Below are 23,959 nucleotides of genomic sequence, written 5' to 3'. Positions count from 1 at the left end.
AACTTCCAATCTGCCCTCCTTACAAGAGCCATACACTACATCCACCACATGACTGACCTCAAAAGTAGACTTGTCACACAACTGGGATGCCGCATTGAGCAGGTTGTGAGGTTTGAAGGTGACATTCCAATGTCATTTGACCCTTCAAACCACTACAACCTCAAATCCCTGCAGTATCTCATTGCAGAACACCCAGTCCTCATCCCATTCAAGGACACGACCTCGGGTGAGGGTGTGGTGGTGGTACTGCAGAAGGTGATAGGCTACCTGACTGACACTCTCAGACAGGAGTACTACGCCAGTCAAGGAGTGGCGAGATTTCATGCCACCTGGAAGACCTTCCAGTGCAAGTTGGAACTGGAAGAGCTCTTCTTTGGCCGGCCTCTGTCCCCACTGGACTTCCAACTGAGTGCAAGCCTGGGGACAAACACAGTCAGCGATATAAGCTTGACTAATCACAGGGGAATCCTGGGCCTGACACCTCACACCAATGCCACTTCTGAGGAGACAAATCCCCCACTCCATCATTGGACACGGGATGCCTTCCAGAAGTTGCGCATTGAGCGCCTTTTCCCCTTGTGCCAGGTCCTGGACATTTCCCCCTCAGTGACCGGTGCAGCGCGCATCAGAGTGCTGCTCTGCGATCTTTACAAAAAGGAACACAGAGCTTTCAGCTCTATCTGATAATTCACCACCAGGTAGACTGATTGGTGCGTTGCCTCTGGAACGCTTTTGTAAACATCTTGCAACCAAAGACAGCTTTTCTCCACCCTACCCATTTGGAAGGGCTCGCGTCATTGTGTCCAAAGCAGGTCAATTTTTTTCAATTCAATTTCAATTAAATTTTATTTATATAGCGCCAAATCACAACAAAGTCATCTCATGACACTTTACAAAATAGAGCAGGTCTAGACCGACTCTTTATAATGTTATTACAGAGACCCAACAGTTCCCACCATGAGCAAGCACTTTGGGGACAGTGGCAAGGAAAAAACCTCGAGCAGAACCAGATTCTAGGTGGGCGGCCATCTGCTTTGACCGGTTGGGTTTGAGAGAGAGAGAAAGAGAGAGAGAGAGAGAGAGAGAGGGGGGAGAGACAGACAGACAGACAGAAAGAGACAGAGAGAGAGAGAGATAGACGTAGAGACACAGATAGACAGACAGACAGATAGACAGACAGGCAGAGATGTATGGCAGCACTAGCAGTAGAAATAGCAGCTATAGTTATAATAATACTGGAAATATGACTGATAATAGTAGTTACAGCTGTAATACTAGCTGAGATTAATAATAGCAGCTTTAATAGTAACAGAACTACGACTAAGCATAATAACTGTAGTGATGAGAGTCAGGCAGGCCCATGACGGCAACACCCAGGCGTAGCAGGACCACGATCCACAGCAACCTGTGAGACGACAAAGCACAAAGAAACTCCAGGGAAGAAATAAAGTTAGTAACATGCATTGGACTGTGATGAATGTGCAAAGATGAAGAGGGAGAGGAGGAAAGCTCAGTGCATCATGGGAAGTCTCCCCAGCAGTGTAGGCCTATAGCAGCATAACTAGGGGGCTGGTCCAGGCAGGCCTGAGCCAGCCCTTAACTATAAGCGTTATCAAAAAGCAAAGTTTTAAGCCTACTCTTAAAAGTAGAGAGTGTGTCTGCCTCCCGGACCCAAACTGGGAGCCGATTCCACAGGAGAGGAGCTTGATAGCTGAAGGCTCTGGCTCCTGTTCTGTTTTTGGAGACTCTAGGAACCACAAGCAACCCTGCACTCTGGGAGCGGAGTGCTCTAGTGGGGTAATAGGGTACTATGAGCTCTTTAAGATATGATGGTGCCTGACCAGTAAGAGCTTTGTAAGTCAGGAGAAAGATTTTAAACTCTATTCTAGATTTTACAGGGAGCCAGTGCAGTGAAGCTAATACAGGAGAAATATGATCTCTTTTCCTGGTTCCTGTCAGTACACGTGCTGCAGCATTCTGGGTCAGCTGGAGAGTCCTCAGGGACTTATTGGGACAGCCCGATAATAAGGAATTGCAATAATCCAGCCGAGACGTAACAAATGCATGGACTAATTTTTCTGCATCTGTTTGAGACAGGATCTTCCTGATTTTTGCAATGTTACGGAGGTGAAAGAAGGCAGTCCTTGAAGTTTGTTTTACGTGGGAGTTAAAGGACATGTTCTGATCAATAACTTCTGTCTTGTCTGAGTTCAACATCAGATAATTACAGGTCATCCAGGTCTTTATGTCCTTAAGGCATGCTTGGAGCTTGGCTAACTGATGAGGTTCTTCTGGCTTGATCGATAAATATAGCTGGGTATCATCCGCATAGCAATGAAAATGTATGGAGTGTTTTCTAATAATATCCCCTAAAGGAAGCATATATAAGGTGAATAGTATTGGTCCAAGCACAGAACCTTGTGGAACTCCATGACTGACTTTGGCGTACATGGAGGATTCATCGTTAACATGTACAAACTGAGATCGATCTGATAAATACGACTTAAACCAGCTTAGTGCGGTTCCTTTGATGCCAATTAAATGTTCCAGTCTCTGTAATAGGATATGATGGTCAATGGTGTCGAATGCAGCACTAAGATCTAACAAAACAAGTATAGAGACAAGTCCCTTTTCTGATGCAGTTAGAAGGTCATTTGTAACTTTCACCAGTGCTGTCTCTGTGCTATGATGAGCTCTGAAACCTGACTGAAAGTCCTCAAGCAACTTATTGTCATGTAGAAAGTCACACAGCTGGTTGGCGACTGCTTTCTCAAGATTCTTGGAGAGAAAGGGAAGGATAGATATAGGTCTATAGTTGGCTAAAACCTCTGGATCAAGAGTGGGCTTTTTAAGAAGAGGTTTAATTACAGCTACTTTAAAGGACTGTGGTACGTACCCTGTTAATAAAGACAGATTGATCATGTCTAGTAAAGAAGTGCTGACTAAAGGTAAAACCTCTTTGAGCAGCCAGGTTGGGATGGGGTCTAAGAGACAAGTTGATGGCTTAGATGAAGAGATGGTTTTAGCAATTTGGTGAAGGTCAATGGGAGAAAAGCAATCTAAATATACATCAGGTTTTACAGCTATTTCTGAGATTCCTGTGTTTGAAGGTAAGGTACTACCTGAAGACAGGAGGTGATCAATTCTGTCTCTAATAGTTAGAATTTTATCATTAAAGAAGCTCATGAAATCATTACTGCTGAGGGTTATAGGAATACATGGCTCCATAGAGCTGTGACTCTCTGTCAGCCTGGCTACAGTGCTGAAGAGAAACCTGGGGTTGTTCTTGTTCTCTTCTATTAATGTTGAGTAATAGGCTGCTCTGGCTTTACAGAGGGCCTTCCTATAAGTTCCAAGAATATCTTGCCAAATTAAACGTGATTCCTCCAGTTTGGTGGAGCGCCATTTCCTTTCAAGTTTCTGCACTGTTTGCTTTAATTTGCGGGTTTGGGTGTTATACCATGGAGCCGACTTTCTTTGTTTTATTATCTTCTTTTTAAGAGGGGCAACAGAGTCAAGTGTCAATCGCATTGAGCCTGCAGCACTGTCAACAAGATTGTCCATTTGAGAGGGACGAAGGTTAGCATAAGAGTCCTCAGTTGTATTGAGACGTGGCATTGAATTTAATGCAGATGGAATCACTTCCTTAAATTTAGCTACAGCACTATCAGATAGATATCTGGTGTAAGCTTTTTTGCCTAGTGGCGTGTAGTCCCGTAATAGGAATTCAAAAGTTATTAAATAATGGTCCGATAACAAAGGATTCTGTGGAAAGACAGTTAGATGTTCAATTTCAAGTCCATATGTCAGAACCAGGTCGAGGGTGTGATTAAAACAGTGAGTGGGTTTCTGTACCCTCTGACAGAAGCCGATCGAATCCAATAAAGAGGTAAATGAAGTACCAAGGCTATCCTTATCAACGTCCGCATGAATATTAAAATCCCTACGATAATGACTTTGTCTGTTTTAAGGACTAAACCTGATAAAAACTCTGAGAATTCAGATAAGAATTCAGAGTATGGACCTGGAGCGCGATAGACTATAACGAATAAGACTGGCTTCAGTGTTTTCCAGGTTGGGAGTGAGAGACTCAAAACGAGGCTTTCAAATGAGTTATAATCCAATTTAGGTCTAGAGTTCATCAACAGGCTTGAGTCAAAGATGGCTGCAACTCCACCTCCTCGGCCGGTGCCTCGAGGGATGTGAGTATTAGTGTGACTGGGCGGAGTGGATTCATTCAGGCTGACATACTCTTCATGACACAGCCAGGTTTCTGTCAGACACAGTAGATCAATATGATTCTCTGATATTAGCTCGTTTACTAATACAGCTTTAGATGACAGAGATCTGATGTTTAACAGTCCACACTTCATTTTCCTATTGTTTTGGCCTATAGCAGTGGTGGTCTTAATTTTTATTAAGTTTTTATTAATGACTCCTCTCCTGTTTAACTTTGGTTGAATTAATTTAAGTGGTCGGGGGGCAGACACAGTCATTATGGGGTTTTGGGTGGGTAACTGCTCTAATGGAAGCACAGAGAAGCGTGTAGGACTGTGACTCTGCCTCCTGGTCTGGACTCTGGGTTGTCACAGTCAAGATATGGAGGCTTGTCTGCTGCAGGGCTTTGTGGAGGAGAGGATGTCTTTCTTCCCTGCCATCAAGTTCAGGGACATCAGGGGCAGCAAGAGGATGTGGTGGAATGGCAAGGATTTTGTCCACCTCCACCTAGGGGACCAGCAGCCTTCTCCTCTGTCCAAAGTGGCAGCCATGACCCTGCAGGTGTGCACGGAGATAGAGAAGCGCTCCCTTGCGTATTCCAGGACCCTGGAGAGGTACAGGGACCATGGAATGCCATGGATGGACAAGGTCCTCTCTCGTCTCCCACTAACACTTCAAGGGAATATTCTCTTGCAAGTGGTGACCTTCGTCAGCTGTGTTGGCTTGGTCATGAAAGGGGACTGTGTGGATTACAACCACCTCCGGGATCTGCTGACTCCCATGAGCCATGTGATGTCACAGTCCATCTTCAGAAGCTGCAGATCCTGTCTAGGTTTAACTTACCTAGGGTGTACAATGTCCTGATATGGAAGATCCATGAAAGCATCCCTGTCCGTGCCCACCCACCTGGTCCAGCCTTTAAGAAGCCTGTGGCACCTCCCACACCACAGGAGGACATTGTACAGCCTGAGGAGGATGTCCAGGCTACCGACGAACAGGACGACATCAGGCCCATGGTGCAGTCTGCTGCCATGTGCCTGCCAGCAAACACCTCCAAGCGCTGGACAAACTTGGAGGAATCCTTCATCAGCCTGGACCCTCTGTTGGGAGTGCACCACGATGATCATCCTCCGTGATCACTACACAGAGGTGATGGAGGAGGAGCTTCAGGCATTGTCCCAACTGTCTCCACATGATTGGGAGGAGCCGTTCCAGGTGGCCTCATCCTGGGCCAGGACAAACCTGGGTAGGCGCCTCAAGGATGAGACACTGGAACAAGCTCAGGCTCTTTTTTATCTTTTGCCCAAGATACACAAGGACCCCAAGAAATGGAGCAAACCCCACGTCATCCCCCCGGGCCGCCCCATTGTCTCGGATTGTGACAGCGAAACGTACTACACAGTGGAATATTTGGAACACTTTTTAAATCCTCTTTCGATCAGACACCCCTCGTACATTCAAGACACTTACCATTTCATTGAAAAAATTAAAAACATTAAAATTCCGTCAGACGCCATGTTGTTCACTATGGACATCGATAGTCTATACACCAATATGGACATTGATGAGGGCATTCAAGCCGTTAAAAACATCTTCTCAATGTACCCAGACAAAAGGAGGCCAGAAAAAGACCTCCTGCAACTTCTGGAGATCAATTTGAGGAGAAATGACTTTGAGTTTGATGGGGAGTTTTATCTGCAAACTAAAGGAACGGCCATGGGCAAGAGGTTCGCACCGTCGTTCGCCAATATTTTTATGGCTCAATGGAAGGCCTCTGCCTTGGCCACCTGCAGGAAGCGGCCCCTCCATTACTTCAGATATCTCGACGATATCTGGGGCATCACTCGAAGGAGGACTTTGAGGAGTTCTTAAACACGTTGAACCATTTCAACCCTTCTATCCACCTTAAATCTTCTTCCAGCTTTTCTTCCTTGGACTTTCTCGACACCACGACCTACAAGGGGGATCTCTTCACAACACAGAACACATTGGACTTCAAAGACACAGACACACACGCACTATTACACAAAACCAGCTTCCACCCCAAACACACATACGCCAGCCTTTTAAAATCACAGCTAATCAGGTTCCACAGAATATGTACACACAAACGGGATTTCATGTCGGCCACAAAACATTATTCAGGGCCCTGGCAAGTAGAGGCTACAGCCGCTCTTTCAGACGGTCTGCCCTTCTCCAACCCAAACCCATCATGTTGTCTGAAATTGTCCCCCTTGTCACCACTTTCTCTCTTCCATCGATGAAATTGATTAAAACTCTTTGCCATAACTTTCATCGTTTTCTTGGGCATCTATCCTCCTTCCAGAACCATAGGGTTATTGCAGCGCTTAGAAAAAATAAGAACCTGCAAGATCTTTTGGTTCAGGCCAAGCTCAGGCCTCTGATAACCCGAAAACCCAGGGGTCAGGGTCAATGGGTTTATGCACACCAAGTTTGGCTTCGCAGTAAAACTAAAAACAAAGGGGGAACCTCGGGGGGACCCCCACATCAAAAATTGTGTCTATCTCATCATGTGCACAACGTGTGGAGCACAAACCATGGATGGCCGTCGCTCTGGGCGACGGTCATCCAACACAATCCAACATGGACGACCCGCCAGCGCGTCCAGGCTGAGAGGATCTGGATTCAGAAACTGGACACCATCTTTCCCAAAGGCCTGAACAGGAAGTAGGTCGCTCCCGACTGGAATCTGTTGAGGGCCAGTGCCTCGAACTCCGAAGCCGCTTTGCGGCGCCGGGGTTCTCTTTTTTGTAAACCTTAACCTCCCGGGGCCTCTCCCACACAGTACCCCCCGCTCTTCCTTTCAGAACATAGCCTCTCTGCGGGTGGAAAATGGAAAAAACGTGTTAGCATAACAATGATGATGATGATGATGATGATTATTATTATTTTTAAAAAGATTTTTTTTAATTATTTATAATCCATTTTCGGAGCTCATCCCGAGCTGGTGAATTTTTTATACAGCACTTATCAGACCTGGACTTTTATGTTTTTAGTTGCACAACGGAAGCTGACTTGGAGTATACAAATAATTTTATACTTTTGTATACTTTGTATGAGACACACAAGGACATGAGGGAGACAGAGCTCTTACAACTCATAACAACATTTTTTGCACATAAATTAAGGTAATAACAAACATAATACACACACTATAAAAACAAATAAGACTAACATTCAGAAATGACCGGGTGAAGCTATCCTCTACCCAAATTATTGCAACCCCAATGGAGGCACAAGCAACGGAACAACCTTTGCACTTTTATTCCTATTTTTATTGTTTATATTGATTTATTGTTGTGTGTTTTGAGTGATTTAAGCACTTTTTTTAAAGCACTTCTTTCTTAATTTATTAACCCCACATTTTAGCACTTATACTTTTATTAACACTTATTTTATTTTATTATATACAACCTTGTCAGTTTTGACACTGAACTTTTAACATATTTACTAAGGTCTTTTTAACAGTTCACCACAGGGACGGGCTAACACACATGCGCCCCCAAAGACCCAGGGAGGCCGGAGGACCTTGTTAACTTACTTATTCCCACTGTTGCACCTGTTCAGTGGCCCAGTTATACCCCACACATCTTTTAAGAAAATAAAAAACATATCCACAGGGCTTTTATAAACAATTTTATTGACTTTTATGGAGTTTTTTATACAAAGGTTTTTTTAACACTCACTGTTCCCGAGAGCCAGTGCCCCTCGCAGCGCTCCTACGGAACGCTACGCTTTTAATCTGCCCCACTCTGCTATTGATAGTATTCTGGACCATAACATTTTATTCACTACTGTTCTCTTAGTACCTGTGCTCTTTGTTTGTCCGAGAGGATAACATAATTTTTGGAAAAAATATTCATTTCCCTGACCCTGACCATTGCGGGTTAGGCTTGGATTTGATTCCAGTCAGTCCAGCATCCCCTACAAACACCTACTATGCAAAATGGAGAAATTAATTTTACCACACTGTCTAACCCACTTGACAGGAATTGATACATCTACCAGAAGGTTTTTTTAACTGGACTCCATTGAAATGACCAACCACCTTTACTTTTTTCTCACTTCATTTCCCACGGTTATAGTCATTAGGTGAAAAAACCTCACATAGAAAGAAAACACAGAAAAAGAAAAATACATACATATATTCTATTGTGGATAAATGTAAATGGACAATAGGAAAATGTTATCATTAAACATCAGTAATAACTATTGGCTTAACAGCAGAAAGTGTATGTATTCTATTTCATTTTAACATGAAGCATTTTATAATATTTATTTTAATTAATATCAAATTATGCAATCTATTTAAACAACCGTTTTCTAAGCCGTCATAGGTCTTTAACACACTGTATTAGTGTGTCTTATTAACTCTCAGGCCACAGACCAGTAATAAGCAACCGCTGTCTGTAAGGCTTTTATTTTATCATCTGTGCTGACAGGAAGTGGTGTATCTTATTGTTGTGAATCGACTCATTGGAGATAATGACACGTTCGTGTGTCAAAGTCCACACTGTAGCTGTGTGTGCGTCAGTCTGTGAGGATCAACATGGAGGAACAGAAGAAGAAGATTCTGTGTGTGGGTCTGGTGTGTCTAGACATCATCAACGTGGTCGACAAATACCCAGAAGAAGACACTGACAGCAGGTTAGCACATAGGCTAATGCTAACACAGTTTAATGCTAACGTCCGGGCCACTCATCCTGCGTGAGCGGCGCGTGTTCGTCGCGGAAACTCTCGCTTTTTATTTCAGCCCATGAGCTGCCACACAGCCCGCGTGAGCAGTGCGTTTCAGGTGCGTCTGCAGCGCGTGTCGTCTAAAGATTCGGTGGCTATTTTTTCCACGTGCCGCACGCGGTTCTCAGCAAAAAGACAGTGAAAATGATCTGTTGTCATATTGACATCGTGTGTGTGTGTGTGTATATAATGAAATTTTATGAAATATGGTATTATTGATGACCACTCACAAACATGGACAAGTCTACTGGCAGCAGAGCAGCATATTTTACAAATGAAGACAAAACTATAATATTAGACAAAGAAGAAGAAGTTAAACACATCATCCAGGCTAAAAACAGCTGCAGCTGCCAGATGCATGAACGACAGCTGGCAAAGAAATCACCACTGTGTGAATGCATAAGGCTTCTAATATAACTGCCCCATCATTAGGGCACGAGGAGTTCTGACTCTCATTACATTTCTGTATTCTATTAAATTAATGTGTTGCTGACATGTATTCTTATGATGTGTTGGACAGTTTTAGTCTTATTCTGTAAGCTGCAGCCCCGGAGATTCAGACGGAGCAAATAAAACAAATACAAAAACATGATTCAAAGCGATGAGTAGGCTTACTTTCATATCTTATAAGAACAATTACAAGGCTTTATTGCTCCAGTAAGTCTCTGCTGGAGGATGATATCAGTATACAGAAGCACAATGAAATGTACACAGAAGTCATTCCCTCTGACCAGAATCTACAGGCTTGTTTGAGATGCCTCAAAAGTAGACCACAGCAGCCATTTGCAGTTGGGGGAGGTATCAAAAAGAGTTTGCTGACTCAACATAATGGCAACGCTGTGGAATAATGGAAAATTATAATTGAAGTTAGTTTTTTCAGCTTTATTCAACAAAAAATTAACATATTACATCAGGCACAAACAAGCACACAACACAATACAGGAGAGCTGATAACAAAAAAATAGTTTAAGTATTAAGAAATAAGGGATGAAAACAAAATAAACCAATGAAAAGAACAATGAATTGGACTTCAGGGAGTTTCATCAAATATGTTTATGTAATATTCTTTTTTAGTGTTTGTAAGAGCACTGAGTAACATTTGTGGTATTGAAAGCATGAGAATTTTAATCAGACCAAACCTTTGTTATTTTACACTGATAAATGGAAAGATGTTTTATCAGCATGTCAACAAAAAGAACAAGAGTTATCAACATCCTAACCCTAACCCTAACTTCTTTGACTTTCTTAGAAATACAACATTTATTAGGTAAAAGATGATTTTTTTTCAAATTTCCAAATGTCAGTTCCAATAAAATGTTCCCCTCAGGGTGATTTTGGTTTTACTTTGAAAAAATTAACAAATATGTTTATTGAGGTGTCATCATTTAATTGTGGTCATGTAGAACATTTGGAGAGTGTCATCTATACCACCAGGTAAAAACACCTAATGAGCTCTGAGCTAAATCTATTGACAAACTGTTTCCCATCAAGCATTTCGCTTCTGCAGCTCGTGAAGAGCAATTGCGATGCCTAGCTCTGTCAACTGCTCGCGTCTTTGGCCTGAGAGATTTCTCACGCAGTCGAGCATCCAGAGCAAGTCGGACAAATTCACTAACCATCATGTAATTCACTCAACAAGGCAGCGATCGAAACTGCACAGGTTTGCGTCTGTCTGGCTCATCTCAAACAATCCTTATATCTCTCATATCAAACACTGTCGGGGAAAGACAAAGGGCTTTGCACTGAGCTCCACTGGATCTTCTACGATTGGTGATCCCATTTTTCAAGAGAGCTGATTGGTCAGTAGGCGGTGCTTTTATACAAGTTGATCTGTTATCTGGAAGATCACCTGCTCCGGAGCAGGTTAGGTTTGCAGTAGGGGTTTCAACTAGTCGACTAGATTAATTGACTATTCGACTACTTTTTGGGAATAGTTGATGACTATCAAAAAGCAGCAGTGTTGAATGCCCTAGTGTGCAGCATAAGTTACCATGTGCCCTGGTTAGAAGTGAACCACCATCGTATCAGGTCCCCAAGTCCACAGTCATCTCAAACCAAAAGGGCAATTTTTACTGATTATCTAACGACACAAACACACTGACTGAACTACTGATTACTATTAACTGTTTGCTGACTTAACTTTTTTACGTTTAACTGTATTTGTTTTTCACAGAGCTGATCTGACGGCTGTGTTCATGTTTACAGAGTTATGAAGAACAATGTTTTTATTCTGAAGGTGAAGCTACGATGTCTGATATTCAAATGTGTCAGCAGAGATTGCCCTAATTCATCATAAAAGTGTCCACGTTTGTAAACATCATCCTCTAAGAACAATGTGATTTCCCAACATATGCACCTCTGCAGATGATCTTATGGATCCTCCATATTGACTCTATGAATGAGGAAATGAAACATGAGACAAAAGTTCCCAACCACATTTTCATCTACAGTCTCCTCAACACTCCACACAAATCTCATGTTTCCATCTCTTCACTGGAAGCTTGAGTGACGTTTAAGTCACATGATTCATGTGCATCATGAGTTTTGAGTGTTTCTGATTTTCATTGATATTGACTGATGATGCAGTGATGTCATCACTCTCCATACCTGTAGGTGTTTGTCACAGCGTTGGCAGCGAGGAGGAAATGCTTCTAACTCCTGCACAGTGCTATCACTACTTGGCGCGTCCACTGCCTTCATGGGCTCACTGTCTGCTGGACCCGTGGCCGAGTGAGTACTGATCAATTGTCATTACCTTCATCAATAAATTTGTCAATAAGTTTATCAATACATCCATCAATAAGTTCATCAATACATTCCTTTCCTTTTCCTCCGTTTCCTTGCCTCCTTTCTCTCTTTGTTTCCTCGTCTCCTTTCTCTCTCCTTGTTTCCTTGTCTCCTTTCTCTCTTTGTTTCCATGACTCCTTTCATCTCCTTGTTTCCTTGTCCCCTTTTTCTCTCCTTCTTTCTCTCTCCTTCTTTCCTCGTCTTCTCTGTCCTCGGAGCAACATATAGAGATGTGAGAGAAACAGTTTCCTGTCTGTAGTTATATTTTGGAGGACAGATGAGATATAAACGGTTGCTTGTCAGTAGTTTTATTTTGGAGAACAGATGAGATGTAAACAGTTTCCTGTCTGTAGTTTTATTTTGGAGGATTTTCAGAGGTTCAACATCGATGTTTCTCTGGTGTCTGAGCACGCTCAGTGTGTCCTTCCAGCCTCTGTGGTCATCAGCAACATCAGCACAGGAAGCCGCACCATCCTGCACATGAACAGGTGTGAGCAGGTGTGAAACGTGTTTGTGTGTGTCTCACTAACTACCTCTATTTAAGGAACATCACCATCGTCAGTGTCTTCAGGGAGCAGCTCTGCCCTGCTCCCATTGAACCAATCGGAACAAAGTTTCCAATCTGTCTGTGGTTTTATTTTGGAGGACAGAGTTGATATGAGGCAGTTTCCTGTCTCTCTCCCTGTCAGTTTCATCATGGCTGACTTCTCACGCCGTGCGGTCGATGTCTCTGCGGTGGTTTGGCAAGTAGAAGGTCAAACTCCGTGTGCGTGTTGTGTGGTTTGTCCGTCAAGTGGATCTCGAACAGTCATTCTCTCCGACACGTAAGCCAACCTGACGACCAGCCAGTGTCACACAACTTTCACTAAATACCTCTTTATCAATGAGAACTTGTTACCGTAGAGACAGGCTTGTCATCACTCCTTTTAAACCAGATTTATACATTTAAGAAAACAGATTACATCGTTTTCTAACAGTAACAGCAGCTGAATATACTGTTCACCTGCAGGGGTATAGAAAATGATAAGCCTTGTTCAGTTGCCATGGAAACTGAAAGAGAAGTTCACTCTGCTTGGTCACGCCTCCTCAATGCTCCAAATAAAACCCTCAGAATCTGAAGCTCCACCTGTCTGGTGCTGTAGATAGAAAAAACAAACATACAGAGGTGTTTTGTGAAAGCTGTTTGACCCGCCTGAAGCGAGCATGAGTACCTGATCTAATCTGATCCTGATCCTGGTGTAATGACAGGTGGTCACATGACCCACTGCAGAGCGAGGCGTTTAGGTCCTGAACCTGAATTGATCCACCAATCAGGTTGAGTAGAGGTCAGTTGATCTTTATCTTTGTCTTTATGAAGAGAGGAAGTCACTAAAACTGGTTGAAAACTAAAACAAAATAGAAAAAGACAGATGGGCTTAGGGTTAGGGTTAGTCTTTAGGCTGCATTCAAACGCAAATCTGGCGTTGTGGCAATTAGGGCAGGGTTGTGCGGCGGTTTGGGAGCTCTGGAGCTCTGATGTTGGATCGCGTTTCTCCAAAAATTGATTGCGTTTCAATTCTTCGCCACTGCGTTTTTTTCAACATCACCTGCGATCCCCACGACCGCAGCCTAAAGTTGTTTTGACTTAGAGGATCTGTTTGTGGGTTTATATTATGTATACACATGTCTGTGTGTTCAGTACAAAGCTGGAGTCAGGACGGGGTTAGCTTACCCTAGCATAAAGACTGGAAATAGGAGACATAGCTAGCCTTGCTCTGTCCAAAGTTCAGAAGTACACCTTTCAACACCTCTAATGCTCACTGATTAACATATATACATACATATATATATATCTTGTTTTTTTTTACTTTGCGGTCTCTATGCTAAGCTAGGCTAACAATCATGGACCTCTCTCTGTAGAGGAGTCAGAGATTAAACTGTTATTCATCTGAAACATCTGACTCTAGGTCAGTCAGTAATATGTTGGACTATTCCTTTAAATCTGCTTGCAGAGCTACTTTCAGTTTATTCACTGGGCTTCATCACGTACTCGTCAGTTTAGTTTCAGTCAGTTTGAGTCTCTGCAGTGGTTTTGGGTTAATACATCATTGATTTCTTTAATTTTGTGGATGTTTAATACGACCACATTCACACTTAATATGATGAAATATGTTCAGTAATCAAACGGTTTTCTACCATTTGTGAAGATGTTCCTTCAAAATCATCAAATCAAATTTAATAAACATACATGTACAGGTCTTTCAAAGATAACTTCAGTTACCACCTCAGGCCTCTCACAGACACTGAAGAGGAAAATAATGTTTCTAATTCTTTTCTTAATCTCAACAACAATAACATGTTGTTGTTTTTTTACATAATTCCATTAATATCTTTGGTGGATACTTAAAGTTTATTTTTTTTTTGTTGATTTTGGAAATGAACTCATCACAGTTAAAGTCCTTCAATGTTTGCATTCATATCTGTCACATGACAGTTGCATGTCTGTCACTTAACTGTCTCGTGTCTGTCACATGTCTGATACAGTAAAAAGAGATGTGATACAAACCGATCATTCCAAACTAACATTTCTCATTTCTAAAGTCCTAACAAACACATGAATCAATGAAGTTGAATTTCAAGTTTTAATTCCTGAATCTTTTTTATTTACTGATTGTTGAAGTTTTTGTGTGCAGAAGAAACTTCCGCCTCCCTCCACAAAACACACTGGAACAGGAAGTTCAGACATATTTAAATGTACATGTTAAAGGGTTATTACACTACATATAACAGTTTACTGGTCCTGGTTAGTCCTCCTCAGCTTGTGGATAGTCTTATGTGGCCTGGTGGCGTGATAGTGAAGTCATCAGACAGGGAGGTGTAAATGGTCAATAGACATTAAAGAAAAATTAAAAAAATTTGACGGAGTGACAAAGGACGGAGGGATGGAGGTGTTTCAGGATTCTCTTCCTGTGTTGATTTATGAGGAGCATAAACTCTGACCTCTGTTCCTGTCTGTTAGGAATCTTCCTGATGTCACAGCGAAGGATTTCTCCAAAGCCGACCTCCGTCAGTTCAAGTGGATTCACTGGGAGGTGAACAACGCTCCAAGTCAGAGAAACTGAAACAGCCAGACTTACTTAACAACCAGAGTAATCCAACTAAACGCGACTAATCTGACTATTCCAGATTAATCAGACTAAACAACACTAACTTTACCATGAGACTAACCTGAATAATCCAATGAATCAGTAATCTGAATAATATGACTACCTAACAAATAGACTAACCCATGTAATCTGGGTAACCTGAAAACCCTGACTAAACCAACTAATCCGATTGATGGATTTAAACCTGACGAAATCAACAAAACCCCACAAACTCAACTAACACAAACTAACCCTAACCCACAACTCGACCCAACCAAATCAGATTAACGCCTCTGTCTGAAATTGAAACTGAATTGAAATTGTGAAATAGTCTTTATTTCAAAACAAGTGTGAAATGTGTCGTAAAGGAACATTAATTTACAAAACTAAGACCAGCCGCGACGCCCACCAACATGTTGATGTTCCAACCCATGAGTAATCCGTTCCAACCCATGAATAATCCATTTTCATATACTAACATCAGAATCAGAATCAAAAATACTTTATTGATCCCCGGGGGGAAATTCCAGTTAAATGTGCTCCCATTCAAGAGTAGAAAAGTAGCATAAATAGATATAAAAAATTAAAATAAAATATATACAATAACACTATATATGTATGTATGTGTGTGTGTGTGTGTGTGTGTGTGTGTGTGTGTGTGTATATATATATATATACATACACACACACACACGCACACATATGTATTGCACTTGTAACTTACTCAGACTACAACCATCTTCAAACGCTGCCTTAACTTTGATCTCAACTACACACCTGTAAAGTTTCCTGACTGTATGGTTGTGACGCTATCGTGTTGACAACATTTGACAACAGGCAGACAGACATATAAACACCACACCACTGGCAATGATGCGCCACTGGAGGCTTTATGTCATCAATATAAATTTAACCAGAGACCATCTTGCAATGGGATCACACCAGCCTGACGCCCATCAACATGTTGACATTATAACCCATGAGTCCAGACCAGGAGGCAGAGTCACAGTCCTACAAGCTTCTCTGCGCTTCCATTAGAGCAGTTACCCATCCAACACACTTTACTTTTGATTGAATTAATGGGTGTCACTGCTTGTAACAATACTGCTTCACTACTTTACAGTACATACAGAATAATGCAGTATACTAGTATTATGTGGTGTTTTAGTCCATAAATGTTTTAGTTATTTTTTAACTCCTTCAGGGCCGAAATGCTGAGGAGCAGGTGAAGATGATCCAGCAGGTAGTGATGTATAACAGCACGTTGCCACAGCAGCAGAGAATCACCATCTCCGTGGAGATAGAGAAGACCAGAGAACCGCTGTATCAGCTGTTTCCTCACGGTGACGTGGTGCGTGGTGTCTTTAAGAGGACAGTTTTTACGCTGTTTAAACTTTAACATGTCTTTAAAGCAACATTGTGCAACTATTTTACCTTAAAATAACCCTAATTAACTCTAACCTGTCAAAATATTTAAATATTTGGATGGTAATGTGACTTGTAATAGGGAGAATTGTGCCTCTTTCATTCCCACTCTGTGCCCCCAACGACTGTTTTTGTACTATGTGGCTTCATTGAATGGGTACAATCTCCCACTAGAAGTGCGTATCTGTCATAGTTTGCTTCATATGTGTTTAGTTCACTCATTTATGTTTCATGTTTCCTGTTTTATTTTGTTACTTACCGCTCCTCTTGTTTCTGACAACTTCACTTCCTGCCTTTGTGTGTTTCCCGCCTGTGTGATTGTCTGCACCTGCCCTTATTGGTTTCAACTGCCCCTTGTTATCCCCATGTTGCGTCTCTATTTAGTCTGTGTGTTTCCCTCTGTCCAGTGTGAGTTTGTGAATGTTATTGCTGTATGTTTCCTAGTGTTCCCAGTGTTTTTCAGACTTATGTTTTGGACTTTTGGATTGATTATTGGACTTCCATTCTTGCCTGCTCCTTTGTTTTGTTTGTCTTTTTTGGACTGCTTTTCTGGTTTTAACCTCTGCCTGCCTGACCGTCCTTGTAAGTCTTTGTCCTTCTGGTTTTTCTAATAAAACCCTTTCACCTGCATCAGTTCTGCTCCTGTGTCTGCATTTGGGTCCTATTACCCGTCTTCCTTGCCACCCTGCTCCACCAGCTGTGACAGTACAGTTTTTTAACACTACAACACACATGGGTATAGCTTGGTATTCTTAGTACGGACATTGTGGCAGAGATCAGACATGAGGATGGTGATGGTGAAGAGATCAGAGTGTCAGTTTTGGACTCTTGATTCTTGCCGGCTCCTTGTCGGATTTGTTTGCCTGTCTGGACTGCCTTTCCAGGTTTTGACCCTAGCCTGCCTCAACATCCTGTAAGTCTTTGTCCCCCTGGTTGTCGCTAATAAATTATCTGCACTGCATCAGCTCTGCTTTTGGGTCCTATTCCCCCTTCTGCCTTGCTACCCTGCGTACACAACCATGACATGGACAGGACGCTAAGGATAGTGACTGAGCAAGAGGCCAGACAAGAGTAAAACTTGGACTGACTTTTAGTCGTTTGCGAGAGCTTTGTGAAATAGCTGGCCTTGTTGCTGTTGGACTAGTCAGTCATATCAGCTGGCTTCTATATCTTGTGTTGTTGCTTGATATTTGGCTGTTAGCAAAGTTATCGACTTGCTAGTTTTTGATCATAAGCCAAGTCAGCCCACCAAATCCTGATCATTCAGCTAGTCAACAAATGCACGTGTACAGCAGTCCATGAGTGACTGCACTCCGAAAACTGTAGGGGGCTCAAAGTTGCATAAAATACACATTCTTGCATAATGTTGCTTTAACATATAAAACAAAGTACGGATAAAGTAACGGGATGGATTCTATCAGTCTGTCAGCTGTCCTTGTGTCTTTAGATGTTCTCGTGTCTTCAGGTGTTTGTCAGTAAAGATGTTGCTCGTCACTTCGGATTCCTGTCAGCTGAAGCTGCTCTGAAAGGACTCTACAGTCGGGTCAAACAGGGGTGAGTGGAGGTCAAAGTCTAACTTGTCTGTCTCTGTTACCTGTCTCTCTGACAGTGGCAATTTTAGAGTCTTTAGGGATTCTCAAGCACACCTAAATTTCATCTCAGCACCCCAAAAAAATAATGATAATCCGGGTTTTCACAGCACCAAATGAAATGGTGGCTAGCAGGCAAGTGACCGACAGGCTGGAGATGATCCTGAAGACAGGTTAGTGTATGAGGAAGAGAAGACAATAGGTTGCCACTAAATACACTGAACGGCCTGAAGCAAAACTACCACTGGGGTTGAAACAACAATCAAAAGCAATGAATGGATGAAAGACAGGGGTAGATATACTACAGGCTAATGAGTTGATGGGCAGGTGAGCAGATTGCAGGCAGGTGTGTGAGAGGAACAGAGCCGGGAAGCAGGAGAATGAGGGCCACACCCACGCCAGCTGACAGACACACGTCAACAGAAACAGACAGACAGTGGCACTGGGAACACAAGGAAGGGGAAACACTGGGAAACTGATCTATTGGCTGAGACGGCAGCCGACCCTCTGCAGAGGGAGGAGGACAGGAGGAAGGACCGATACTGACTGATGTCTGTCTTTTTCATCCTTTCTAAACTTCAGCTCAGTATGTTGATCAGCTCGGGAATATTATTGATTTTACTGATTAGACTTATCAGTAAGTAATATACTTGTGTATATAGTGACTTTGCTGTTGCTGCTGTAGAAACTATATTTGGTTATATTTAAAATATAAATCAAATCTAATCCTGTTATGAATTTGTTATTTTGGATAGATAAAGATAAAATCCTAACTATGCTCGTCTACTTCTGGTTAGTGGCTTCACCTTGACTTTGGATGAACACGTCGCAGTTTAAATCTCTTCTCTATATTGTTTAAACAATATTATTTTGTGTTTTGTTTTTTGTTTTTTTATGGCACACAGTGCAATCACTCTTACCCTGAAGGATTACTTCAGGACATCGTGCTTACTTCATCAGCGATCAAATAACTACGACCCCCAAAACCCCACAACCACAGCACCTGAGCCTTCCAGAAACCTAGGGGAAACCCTGTATAATAAGTACTCTGTTTGGTTATGGTGACCGACCTGCCATGCAAGGTGCCAGCCTCTAACGGGAGCAACTTAAGGTTCAGTGTCTTAACCCTACCCCTAACCCAACCACCAACCTGCTGTACCGGCCGTGCAACAGTGCTAACCACTGCACCACCATGCAACCCTATAATTACTAGTAATTCATTAAAAGTATTGTTGTAAATTAAAAAAAAAAAAAAAATATATATATATATATAGAAAAACATTAATGTATTAATTGTTATCCAATTAAATGGCTGATTTAACAGGGGGTTAAACACTTTGCAAGGCACTGTATGCATGTCACACAGGGACTGAGCCCTCATAAAGGTTTGATCCTAGAATCACCCCTGCTCTCTGATCTGCCACTCTGAGCTGTCTGTCTTTCTCTCTCTCAGAGCTGTCCTGGTGTGTGCCTGGGCAGAAAAAGGAGCAGATGCTTTGGGTCCAGATGGTTTCGTCATGCATTCAGACGCTTTTCCTCCTGAAAGTCTTGTCGATACACTCGGAGCCGGAGACACTTTCAACTCTGCTGTCATCTACACACTGTCAAACGGTGAGAAAGAGAGAGACCGACCAGTAAGAGCTTTGTAGGTCAGGAGAAGGATTTTAAACTCTATTCTGGATTTTACAGGGAGCCAGTGCAGAGAAGCTAATACTGGAGAAATATTATCTCTTTTCCTGGTTCCTATCAGTGCACGTGCTGCAGCATTCTGGATCAACTGGAGAGTCTTAAGGGACTAATTAGGACAGCCTGCTAATAAGGAATTGCAGTAATCCAGCCTAGACGATGAATAAACTACATTTATAACATGTACCATTATCGCTAAAGGAGGCTGAGGAATAACTAAATATCTGACACACCAAGCAGGACAGACCAGGAGAGTGAGAGAAGCCAACGCTAAATTAGCTACTAAGCCGAAGTAACAAGCAGAAAAGCGTAAACCACTGAGATTAGCAAAAAGGTTGCTAAAAGGACAGACATGAGTACTAAGCAGAACTAGTCTAAGTTTAAGTGTATAGCAGGTGATTAGCCACTGTAATGAAAAATATGACTTGTTGAGCTCGAGCAGCCAAACACGCCACCAGTAACAGAAACGTCGGCAACCAGAAATTAAACAATACTATTATCTTTATCAGTATTAATATTATTACCACCATTACTATTACTTTACATCTCCATACTACTGTATGCGACTGTATGTTCTCTTTCCAGTTTCCAGTTCTGTTCAAGGTTTCTGCCTCTTAAAGGGAAGGTTTTCCTTGTCGCCAAGTGCTTGCTTATGGTGGGAGCTGTTTGGTCCCTGTAATAATATTATAAAGAGGACGGTCTAGACCTGCTCTATAAGTGTTCTGAGATAACCTCTGTTATTTGATTTGGGGCTATATAAACAAAATTGAAGTGAATTAACCTTTTACTATTTGATTCTACCAGTGTTGACAGACGGCCTGTAGCCTGCTTGATAATTATATAGGCATTATTAGAGTAGGAATATCCCGATGTATAGGCTGCAGTAGGCCAAGAATTGTACTGATAATGAGATAACCCCAATCTGCAAATAAGTACACTGGATGTGTGGTGTGTCGCACTTAAGACTATCAGATGCTTCTCTGTGGCGCAACCTGGTCATACATATTAGGGAAAAGTGTTTACTGGAGTAAATGGCTTACAAAAGTGATATACAAAATAAGTGACCTGTACTTGGAATGTTTATCTTTTTCTGAACTAGATTCAAATTTCCGTGATTTGGAAAGTAAAGATCATTTTTAGAAGTACTTACAATTGACTGTATCACTAAGGACCAATTCATTCAGGGAAGAAGAATCCAGTGATGGAATTTGTGGGATTATGTACACAGCTATGTTCTACAAAACCTTTAACAGGTTACAAGAAGATCTGAGGAATGGTTAAAAATGATATAATAAAATAATGATAATCAATACCATGCCTATAAAGGAGGCTAGGAGGTAATGTATTCAGTATCAATTTTTTTTATTGTTTTATTTTACTCCTTGTAGGCTTCACAGGATGGGCTTGCTGACCAATAATTTATGTTGGAAATGTCAGACAGAAACAGGAACATTTTTACATGCAATTTGGGAGTGTAAAGAGTACCAGAATACATAGAGAAGTGGTCAGGTTCGACGGCACCGGTATCACTAAGACTATGCCTACTAGGGGACAAAACAGTGTAGCAGTCACCCATTCTCTGGTGCTCGCTGTTATTTCCCTTTCCCCAATTCATTTTGGCTGAACGTTGAAATTCCTCTGAGTTGATCGGAGGGTTATTCAGATCACCTGTTGCGCAGGATATGGGGAGTGGCTCTTAAATGATAATTGAGAGCAGCTTGGTGCATTTCCCTCTTGGCCTGGTGGTGTTTTATATGACAGATATAGATTCTGGTTGTAGGGAATGACTTATCTCTGTCAGCTTCTTGAGCCGTATGTCAAAGCCATTTCATTGTGCTTTTGTATACCGATATCCTCCAGCGGAGACTGTCTGAAGCACTAACGCCTTGTACTTTATCTTATGAGATATTAAAGTAAGTCTACTCACCGCTTTCAATCATGTTTTATTTCCTCCCAAGTACTTTTGAATCACCAGGGCTGTGGCTGACAGAATAAGACTAAAACTGTCCAACACGCCATAAGAATACATCTCACAACACATGAATTTAATAGAATACACAAATGTAATCTCAATCAGATCTCCTCGTGCCCTAATGATGGGGCAGTTATATTAGAAGCCTTATGCATTCACACAGTGGTGATTTTTTGCCAGCTGTCCTTCCTGCATCTGGCAGCTGCAGCTGTGCTGCTTTCAGCCTGGATGATGTGTTTAACTTCTTCTTCTTTGTCTAATATTATAGTTTTCTCTTCATTTGTAAAATATTCCGCTCTGCTGCCAGTAGACTTGTCCATGTTTGTGATTGTCAGACGCTCTCAACAGCATCCCTTTTTAGGTGAACTCGCTCGTGGCTGGATTGAAACACTGTGTTGACTACAGAGTTGATAACCACCGTCATGGGATCACGGTTGTTAGGCTTAGTGTAGCCAGATAACGAGAAGATATCCTGGGTATGTTGAACTTGCTTTGTAGGACAGGCCTCTGGTTCTCAGGTTACTTCCCTATTTGCTGAAGTGAGGGGAAACAGTAGCACAGAATTGCCCAATATATCATATATCATAAAATATGACTTTGCAGTGATAAAGGTAGGTGTTGTCACGGCTGCTCAAATGATCCTCAGATTATAGAAAAGTACATCCCCTCCAGATAATGGAAGGAATCTATGTTAGAAATAGTATTATATGAACACATGTTAGTTAGAGTCAATGATGAAGGTGAGAACTTAAAGAGGTAATGGAACTGCTTGGTTGTATTACTGGTTGTATTGCTATAAATGCTAAATGTTAATTTGGGTTGTTCTAAATATGTGAATTTATCACAGGCTTTTTTGGATAGTGTAATAATACTGTCCGTTTGTGTATACTTGAATAAATAAATTACAAAAAGAAAAAGAAAAAAGATAACCCTTCACTTCCAGGTCAAAGTGAATAGATTTTGTTCTCAGCAGTGAGAATCTCTACTGATGAAGTTTCACATTAATTCCTCGTTCAAACATCTCTTACACGCTTCATCACTCATCATCGTTCTGTCTTCACTGCTGTCTGAGCAGATTCAGATCTTATAAATCTGTTGACCTGCAGACTGAAAAGAGATCAGATTTGTTTAGTTTTGCGTTTCTTCCATAATGTTTGTCTGTATTTTACTAAAATAAATACATTTTCTGTCTGTAGGTGGAAGTTTGCAGGACGCTCTGACCTTCGGCTGCAGAGTTGCCGGCAAGAAGTGTGGTTTCCACGGTTACGATGGCATTGCCGAAAAGTTGACAGTTGATTGACCAAAGAGTTAACAACAGTGACGGATTCAGAGAACCGACACTCAGCGAGGAAATCTTTATTTTAAAATTTTAATTTAATGATTTATATTTAAGTAATTATAAGTTTGAAATGAAGCTTCATAAAAAACTGCGATGTCACAACAAGTGTCAGAGCTGCATGTTACAATTATTAACCGATATATAACTGATTAAAAAGCTGACAAGTAACTGATAGTTACCTGAGAAATAACTTATAATAACAATATAAGTTGCTAATAATATGATAGCTGTGTGATGCAGTGAGTTTAAATGAAGTAACATCTTGTTAAAATAAGTTTATTGCTGACTTATTTTTTTAACCTGAGAATAAAATCTGTCAAACTGATCAATAAATGACTGAAGTGAAATGTGACGCTGTCCATCAGTTCATTCAATGATCAAAGAACCTGTGTTAATGTTGATTCATTTTAGTCTTTTGATGAAAGTGTTTATTAGTTTTAGTCAAACCTGGATTACTCCAGTTCCCACTGGTTTACACTGGATTAGTTTGAGTAAGGAAATACATTCAGTTTCAATTTTGTTAAAGCTCAGAGATTTAATGACAAACTATGAACGTAAACAGAAACTTTGTTTAAAAGAAAACTACACAGATTGAATCACAAATTTCAGTATCCACGAAACAAAGGTCCATGTGATGTAAATGTTGTCCATGTAGTTCAATACCAACCTGTGTGGCAACTTTACACTGAGAACACATGCTGCAGTATAAACTAAATCAGCATCTGCTGTCTGATTAGAGTAAATGTGACCTTTAACCTGCAGCATTGATTGCCAGCTGTCCATCATGAGTTCAGGTGACACAACACACCCTGGTCCCAGTTTAACACTGGAGTTAAACCTCCAGAAAAACTAAAACTTCCTGCTGGTAAACTGGCATATGTCTTTTTATGTTGGAGCACCTGAACACACCATCAGTTTCGTGTTGACTGTCTCAGTTCACTGAAAGACTCACCTGATCAGGCCTTGCCCCTCAGAGGGGGGCAGAGCCTGAGTTAGCACACAGGAGCTGTGACACACATTGTCATATGCTCATTTACCCACATAATGTTGTTTTGGTTCA

The 23,959-nt window shown here is 41.6% G+C and overlaps 1 protein-coding gene across 1 annotated transcript; it reads left to right on the top strand.

Moving 5' to 3' along the window:
- The first annotated feature begins 8,788 nt into the window (after positions 1-8,788).
- On the top strand, positions 8,789-23,235 carry khk (ketohexokinase). The gene is made up of 8 exons (XM_070903018.1): positions 8,789-8,886; positions 11,590-11,706; positions 12,453-12,587; positions 14,762-14,834; positions 16,093-16,239; positions 17,779-17,867; positions 19,356-19,513; positions 22,757-23,235. The coding sequence occupies exons 1-8, from the start codon at positions 8,789-8,791 to the stop codon at positions 22,858-22,860; spliced, it is 921 nt and encodes a 306-aa protein (XP_070759119.1). The 3' UTR covers positions 22,861-23,235.
- Positions 23,236-23,959: the final 724 nt, after the last annotated feature.

This window comes from Enoplosus armatus, chromosome 3 (genome assembly GCF_043641665.1).
Source record: "Enoplosus armatus isolate fEnoArm2 chromosome 3, fEnoArm2.hap1, whole genome shotgun sequence".
Lineage (NCBI taxonomy): Eukaryota > Metazoa > Chordata > Actinopteri > Centrarchiformes > Enoplosidae > Enoplosus > Enoplosus armatus.
The sequence above is the reverse complement of the archived record's forward strand: the minus strand, read 5'-3'. Positions and strand labels throughout refer to the sequence as shown.

Coding starts and splice junctions, on each gene's coding strand:
- khk (XM_070903018.1), top strand. CDS start 8,789: ATGGAGGAACAGAAGAAGAAGATTCTGTGTGTGGGTCTGGTGTGTCTA. Junction 16,240..17,778: donor TGTTTCCTCACGGTGACGTG/GTGCGTGGTGTC, acceptor TCGTGTCTTCAG/GTGTTTGTCAGTAAAGATGT. Junction 17,868..19,355: donor TACAGTCGGGTCAAACAGGG/GTGAGTGGAGGT, acceptor TCTCTCTCTCAG/AGCTGTCCTGGTGTGTGCCT.